Here is an 8141-nt window from a genome sequence, read left to right as displayed (position 1 = left end):
TTTAGCTAGAACTTCACGATTTTATTCAGAAGTAACTTGATCGAACCTACATTGACACACATATGACTTTAACCATTGCTAGCTATCGATAAAATAGCCAGCCTAGTGTACATGGCAAGCTCATGTATCGCGTCATGATACTTCTTGCACTTATTTATCCAGATGATCAGCATATAACAACATCCGTATACGGACTAATTATCTTTAGATCGAGGACTTCAGTTTGCCTTAGTTCTGGGGCTTGACCTCTGTCGCCATCTGAGCAGCCTCAGCAGCAGAAGCGCAGCACTTGATGCACTTCGCGTACTTGAACTTGCCTTTTTTACAGCAGCCGTGGCGGCACCCCTTAGCAAGACCTCCTCCATATCCACCTCCCGGGTACTGACCATTATAGCCTCCTCTGCCGTCTGAGTATTTGGCGTCGTCTACTCCATTTTCTGTATATTGATCCCATATGAGTATATATGTTGATGATAAAATCAGCAGGCACGTAAAGAGAATCTTAGAATGACAAGATACGAGGAACTCTACATATATATCTTTATTTACGTAGACACAAATATATATATATATATATATATATTAATTTGTTGAATGGTTCAGGTAAATGTTATCGATTATTACTGGATGCGCTGTTAAAGTCTAAAATGTGAGCTCACCTTCGTTCTTTTCGGTAGAGGTTGTCTCGGCCAAATCCCGAGCTGCCGCATCCGACGCGAGGAGGAGGACAATGGCTGCCAGAAGGCCGAGAAGAAGGAAAACTCTGGAACTCATCTTTGCCTCAATGATATTTTCTCAGTGCAAATAAGTGAAGTAGGGATGAGAAAATCGTGCCATATTCTGGCCTTATTTATAGACTTGAGGCTGAGATGATGACAATAGTACTCCATTGAATATCGCTATGCATGCACCAAAAAAATAATTATCTATATTTTTCTTAGTCATTAAATCACATGATGGTTGAGACTAATTCTTGTTCATGATCCGACTATGACCTTTACCAGAAGTAGGGATGAGAAAATCGTGCCATATTCTGGCCTTATTTATAGACTTGAGGCTGAGATGATGACAATAGTACTCCATTGAACATCGCCATGCATGCACCAAAAAAATAATTATCTATATTTTTCTTGGTCATTAAATCACATGATGGTTGAGACTAATTCTTGTTCATGATCCGACTATGACCTTTACCAAGATATTTCCAGCAATCTTTAACCACGCGAAGCGTAATTTATCATCATATAATCCACACTTGTGACAACTTATATATTTGTTTTCAAATGAAAAGAGAGATGATGCTCGATGTATATATACAGGTTAGTCTACAATACATTGACTATATTCACTTGTATATGGTGAGTGTCAATTACATGTATTTTCTTTTAATACTTTTTTTTATATGTATTCTAATAATCGAAAACTCAATAAATCTTCACTAATCCACTTTGAGCCGAGCCGATCCAATATGAGAGTAGCTCTCTCAATATGAATTTTTTCCATTCATAAGACTCGATCTGAAAATCTTATCAAAGAGGAATAACATCGAACCGTTTGAATCGATTTATGTTGGTTAAATGAATTGCTTTTTGACCTAAAGTGATTTACACAACTTACTTTTTGTATAGTTTGCTTAAATTATAAGTAAGTTATTTGAAGTTTTTCTAAATAAATTTACCGTACATTATTTTAAGTTAATGGAAGTTAGAATTTTCAACGATGTATACGCTTTTGGCCGTCGGGGGACTGAAAGCTATGTCTATGAATTATTGTTTTCGATGGATCTGCCAATCTTATCTCCTCTCCCTCTTCTCTCTCTCTCTCTCTTTCCCTTCCCTCTGCAAATTGATCATCAGCTTCCCACTTGATAATAAAATCGCTCTTGGAACAAAGATTTTAAATTTCGTAAGAAAATAATTACGGTTGCCACATCGGCACCGTTTAGTATCGTTTCCAATTCTTAATGCATGCTCGATGTCCTGTCTGACGGATTTTCCCTGCTCTATGAAGAGTGATCCAACTGTCTCTCGCAGTTAGTCCGATGCCAAATATCGAGCCCTTGCTTATGAAGTGGCCGAGACCTTATGGCTTCGACAGCTCATTCAGGATATTGGATGTCATTCCCTGAATCTCATTATTGCCCGTTGTGATAACATCAACGATACCTACTTTTGCGTCGATTTCAATTCAGCATGATCGACGCAAGCACATTGCTGTTGATTATCACTTCATCAAGGCGCAATTGACATGTGGAGACCTACTAGTTCAATATGCCCCTACATCGTCACAGTTGGTGGAACTTCTTACTAAGAATGTATACTCTGTTGGTTTGTGAGTTATGTTTTTAAAATTTTAACTCTATCTTTAACTATACTCACTACAAAATAAAAATCAACAACACAATTATTAATTTTCTTCTTTTTTTTCAATTTTTTTAATCATTCAATTCAATTTTTAATATTAAATTCTCTCAAATATTTATTACTTTTTTTAAAATTCAACTACTTTTCAGTATGTATTTTAGTACTCAGAAGTTCAATGGAACTTGACTAATTCATTTTGAACCAGGGCAACCCACAATGAGAATAGAGCTCTTCCAACATGCACAAGATTTGATCCCAAGACCTTACTTAATGAGAATAGCGCCGAATTATTTGAATCAATTCATGTTGATTAAATGAATTACTTTTTGACCTAAAGTGATTTACATAACTTACTTTTTATATAGTTCACTTAAATTATAAGTAAGTTATTTGAAGTTTTTCTAAATAAATTTACCATACATTATTTTTAAGTTAATGGAAGTTAGAATTTTCAACCATGTATATGCTTTTGGCCGTCGGTGGGCTGAAAGCTGTGTCTATGGATGATTGTTTTCGATGGATTTGTCAATCTTATCTCCTCTCTCCCTCTCTCTCTCCTTCCCTTCCCTCTGCAAATTGATCATCGGCTTCCCACTTGTTATCAAAATCGCTGTCGGAACATGGATTTTAAAGTTCGTAAGAAAATCAGTACGCTCACCCACACTTCTCACACTCTATTCCTCTCTTACTCTTTATGCTCTCACTCACTCTTCTGCTTGCATGCATGTACGTACACCACATCTATATATATAGGTGGCAGTGTCGGTGGAATTGTTCCACTGCCACTTGCTCCTATCCTTCTACAAACTTCCTAGATATTTCCTTCTTTTTTTCTTCTAGATACTTAAAGGTAATTAAATAGTGATCCCCGTACAATCTAGATTGTTCATCCTATTATTCTACAATTTTCCAAAATAATATCTAAAATATTTCTAATACCTAAAATCTATTTAGAATAATCTAGACACTTACAAGGGTTAATATTGAATCTCAACACTCCCCCTCCACGCGAACTCTTCCATACCGGAGTCTTTCGCGATGGTGATCACTTCTTTGTATGAGAGCCACATTGAGGTATTTGGGATTTGGCTTCCTCTGTGTACTTGATCTTCTCAATTCCGATTGTGGCTCTCCCTCCGATTCCTCTTCTCGCCAGGTCTTTAATTGATCTTGTGACCTCTGAAACACACCATTCTCCCAAGGTCTGGCTTTCTTCTTGGGCGATTGAATTGGTGGTTCGACATCCTCAGCTTCCTTGTCTTATGGTTGCTCCCCCGTTTTCTTTTCTACTGAATCCTCTCTTGCCTTTGACTCGGGAAAGAGCACATGCTTCGAGACCCGCCATGATGATGCTTCATCGAATACCATGTTCCTCGATACATATGCCTTATTTGTGGTTGGGTTGCAACATCTCCATCCTTTCCTTTCATTTTCATAGCCCATGAATATGCACTTTACAGCCATCTTATCAAACTTACTTCTCAAGTGGTCATGCACGAACACATAGCAAACGCATCCAAAAACTCGGAAGTGACTCATTGTAGATTTGACTTTCCACAATTTCTGGTATGGTGAGACGAAGCCTAACTTCAATTGAGGGAGCCTGTTGATTACGTGTGCAGTTGTCTTCATGCATTTTGCCCAGAACATGCTAGGCACATGCTTGGCATGCAACATGCTTAGCATACTTCAACTCCGTTCAACGATTTTCTGGGAAACCCGGCAAAAGCTCCCAAGAGGTTATTCGAAGCTTTTCTTGGATTAATTATATCGGGTTATTGGCATCCAGGTCATGTTTCCCAATACAAATGTAGGAGATAACCTGAAGTTCCCACCGAATACGGAGTGCACGATTAATAGCGGAAGCGAGTTTTAGTATTACCACCAGCTATTGATTTCAATTTATCCAATCTAAGTATCCATAAGTGACGTCTTAGCCTTCAAGAACCAAAAGAAAAATCGGAGATCTTCCAAGCTCTTGTTATATCACGTAGATGATGTATGCAACCGAACGATTAACAGAGCTTGGGAACCTTTGACATATATGTAAACCGTAGAAGCACCGTCCCATCAAAAGTGGTAACTGTTGGAGAGAGTTATGGAGAGAATTGTGCGATAATTAATGGGATTGAGCAGTTACTAATAAAATTGAGGAGCAACGTGGACTTAATATTGGGAACTTAATATTGGGAACTAATTTAATATCCAAAGACTCCCATCTGAACAATTATGGGTCCACGTTTATTCCAACACTCTGATGTCTAATATCTTTGCAATTGCGGATTTCTACTTGAACCCATAAATATTTCGAGTTATCCAAAAAAAAAATCAATCGTTCCAGTTGAAAATGAAGTAGCACTGGCTGAAGTTCGAAGTGAGGATATTGGAGAAAGCAAGAAGACTTAGCTAGAACTTCACGATTTTATTCAGAAGTAACTTGATCGAACCTATATTGACACACATATGACTTTAACCATTGCTGGCTATCGGTAAAATAGCCAGCCTAGTGTACATGGCAAGCTCCCGTACCACATCGTGATACTTCTTGCACTTATTTATCCCGATGATCAGCACATAACAACATCCGTATACGGACTAATTATCTTTAGATTGAGGACTTCGGTTTGCCTTAGTTCTGGGGCTTGACCTCTGTCGCCTTCTGAGCAGCCTCGGCAGCGGAAGCACAGCACCTGCACCCCCCGTGGTAGCCACCGCCACAGCAGCCATAGCGGCACCGCCCCTTTCCGCCTCCCTCACCACCACGTACCGCGTCGTGATACTTCTTGCACTTATTTATCCCGATGATCAGCACATAACAACATCCGTATACGGACTAATTATCTTTAGATCGAGTACTTTGGTTTTCCTTAGTTCTGGGGCTTGACCTCTGTCGCCTTCTGAGCAGCCTCGGCAGCGGAAGCACAGCACCTGCACCCCCCGTGGTAGCCACCGCCACAGCAGCCATAGTAGCACCGCCCCCTTCCGCGTCCCCCACCACCACGTCCACGTCCACCTCCCCCACCACCACGACCAGGGTTTCCCCCATATCCACCTCCCGGGTACTTGGCGTCGTTTACTTCATTAGCCGTATATTGATCGCATATGAGTACATATGTTGACGATAAAATCAGCAGGCACGTAAAAGAGATTCTTAGAATGACAAGAGAAGAGAAACCCTACAAATATCGTTATCTATGTAGGCACGTATATATTAATTCGTCAAATGGTTCAGGTAAATGTTATGATTATTACTGGATGCGCTGTTAAAATCTAAGACGGGAGCTCACCATCGTTCTTATCGGTAGAGGTTGTCTCGGCCAAATCCCGAGCTGCTGCCTCCGACGTGAAGAGAACAATGGCTGCCAGAAGGGCGAGAAGAAGGAAAACTCTGGAGCTCATCTTTGCCGTTTCTCCTCTTCTTACTCTCAATGATATTTTCTCAGTGCAAATAAGAGAGTAGCGATGAGAAGACTGTGCCATCTTCTGGCCTTATTTATAGAGTTGAGGCTGAGATGATTGACAATAGTTCTAGATATGGCCATGCATGCACCAGAACATAATTATATCTATCAAAAGAGGACGTAATATGATGGGGCGTGCTTTTCTGTCAATTAAGAGGTTATAAGTTCGGTACTCGATGTGAAATTAACTGTAATCCTTTATTAAATATTAAGATTTTTATTTCATTATAATAGGTTCACGAATTTCTTTTGTAATTAAAAAAATTATATCTATACTTTTCTCAGTCATTAAATCACAAGCTAGTTGAGTTTAATTCTTGGTCAATCTCCCGCCGACCTTTGCCAATTTGTTCCACTGGAGCAAATATTGGATGAGTAATGTGCAGTCAAGTGGTTGTGTAAAATTCTATCCTCGAATGACATGTGTAAAAAATAAAGAGAGCGAGTTATCTAGTGAGACAGGTATCATTCGAGGGTGAAGTTTTGCACAACCACTATATTATATGACCAATGTTTTCTCGTCTCACTTATTTTTAACCACATGAAGCGTAATCTGTCATCCTATAACCCACAACTTGTGATAGCTTATTTATTTATTTTTTAACTGAAAAGAGAGACGACCCACGGCATATCTAGGTTAGTCTACTTGTATATAAAATGTATGTGCAAATTAATTATTTATATTTTTTCGATAAATTACTTGAACTAAAGTAATTTACTTAACTTACTTTTTATATAATTTTTTCCAGTGTACGCCGTGCTAGTTCTAAAAGTTCAAATGGCCCAGACTAATATAGTTTAAGTTGAATCAGCCCACTAAACGTGAATTTTTTTCATTCAAAAAACTTGATTTGAGACTTTGAAAAAAAAGCGTCAATTTATTTGAATTAATAATTCACGTTGGTAATTTTTTATATAATTTTCTTGAGTCATATATATATAAAGTGAATGGAAGGTGGAATTTTCAACGATGTATTGATGCCTTTTGGCCGTTGGGGGACTGAGAGTTGTGTCTATATGAATTATTGTTCATCGATCGATTTGTCAGTCTTATCTCTTCTCTTTCTTTTTTTTATTTTTTTCTTCGATCTGCAAATTGGTCGTCAGATTTCCACTTGATAATGAAATCGCTCTTCGAACATACACTTTAAAGTTCGTAAGAAAATCGTTATGGTTGCCACATCGGCTCTTTCAATATTGTTTCTAATTCTTAATGCATGCCCGATGTCCTGTTGGACCTGGTTTTCCTTGCTTTATCTACTGGAATATAGCTAGGTAAAGATGATGAATGACGATCCAAAAATCGGACGTTGCCCCGAATGAAAAAATGGCAAGAAACTGTTATAGCTTATCATAAGTTCGGGACCTAGCTTCTTAAGATGACGATGAATGGACTTCTTTTATGGCGAGACATGGCTTCGACAAACGACATGAGAGTGATTGGCAGATCTTCTGACAATTTAACCCAACATCGAATGGACAAACTAGTTACACACATCAACTTATTATGATCCATAATAAGTTGGCCCCTGTGATCTCAACACGCACACGCGTGGCAAGTGCATCGGAACAGACAATGATTTGTGATATCTCAAAAATCAAGATCAATCAAGTGGTAGCCAGTGCCGTGGAGTTATAGCATTAACAACCTGCAATGAATTATGAAGGTTCTACGTGGAGCGGTCATTCACGATCCACTCTTTTTTTTTTATTAAGTAAAGGTGTCCAGGCTTCCCCGACTAATTTTCGGAGTTCCATAAACTTCCGGCGACGCACAGAGAGAATAATCACGTCAAAAGCGCTCCGATTGCTCCAAGTGATTTCAAGCTTGAGATCGAATGAATACTTGAATTTCTTTTTAATCACTATGTCAAATCTCTTGAAATTTTCATGATCCACTTGTTATTGATATGATTTCTAGATGAATTGTGGCACGTAGTTTAGACATATCTACACATTTGCATTAAAGATATAAAAATCTGAAAATACTTCAAGTGCATACATATAATAATAAATGCGTAATCATGTTTTTAAAATTAATTTATAATACATAACTAGTGTAAAAGTCAATAGTTGATACAGAAGTGGGCCCTACATTTGAATCCTTATCAGGCCTCATGCCAACCTGCAAGAAAAGCTCACCAAGGCCCACTTTCTCGTGGCTGGGCCCTGAGACGTGGGCATCCTTTTATCATTTTGCAATGCCAGATACCAACTTGATAAATACTCACACTACATGCGGAATAACATTAAAATAATAATAATAATATTTAACTATTTATTTGGATTAAAATAAATATATCGATATTTCATAGTT

General features: G+C 38.3%; 2 protein-coding genes across 2 annotated transcripts; both read right to left on the bottom strand.

The window, feature by feature from the left end:
* Positions 1-1018, bottom strand: LOC116205967 (glycine-rich protein-like). Its single transcript, XM_031538681.1, has 2 exons — positions 660-1018; positions 1-437 (listed from the first exon to the last, which is right to left on the bottom strand). The coding sequence occupies exons 1-2, from the start codon at positions 772-774 to the stop codon at positions 229-231; spliced, it is 324 nt and encodes a 107-aa protein (XP_031394541.1). The 5' UTR covers positions 775-1018; the 3' UTR covers positions 1-228.
* A 3747-nt stretch (positions 1019-4765) lies between these two features.
* On the bottom strand, positions 4766-5815 carry LOC116203104 (glycine-rich protein-like). Its single transcript, XM_031534766.1, has 2 exons — positions 5651-5815; positions 4766-5439 (listed from the first exon to the last, which is right to left on the bottom strand). The coding sequence occupies exons 1-2, from the start codon at positions 5760-5762 to the stop codon at positions 5231-5233; spliced, it is 321 nt and encodes a 106-aa protein (XP_031390626.1). The 5' UTR covers positions 5763-5815; the 3' UTR covers positions 4766-5230.
* Positions 5816-8141: the final 2326 nt, after the last annotated feature.

The sequence above is a fragment of the Punica granatum genome, chromosome 4 (genome assembly GCF_007655135.1).
Source record: "Punica granatum isolate Tunisia-2019 chromosome 4, ASM765513v2, whole genome shotgun sequence".
In the NCBI taxonomy this organism is placed as follows: Eukaryota; Viridiplantae; Streptophyta; class Magnoliopsida; order Myrtales; family Lythraceae; genus Punica; species Punica granatum.
The sequence above is the reverse complement of the archived record's forward strand: the minus strand, read 5'-3'. Positions and strand labels throughout refer to the sequence as shown.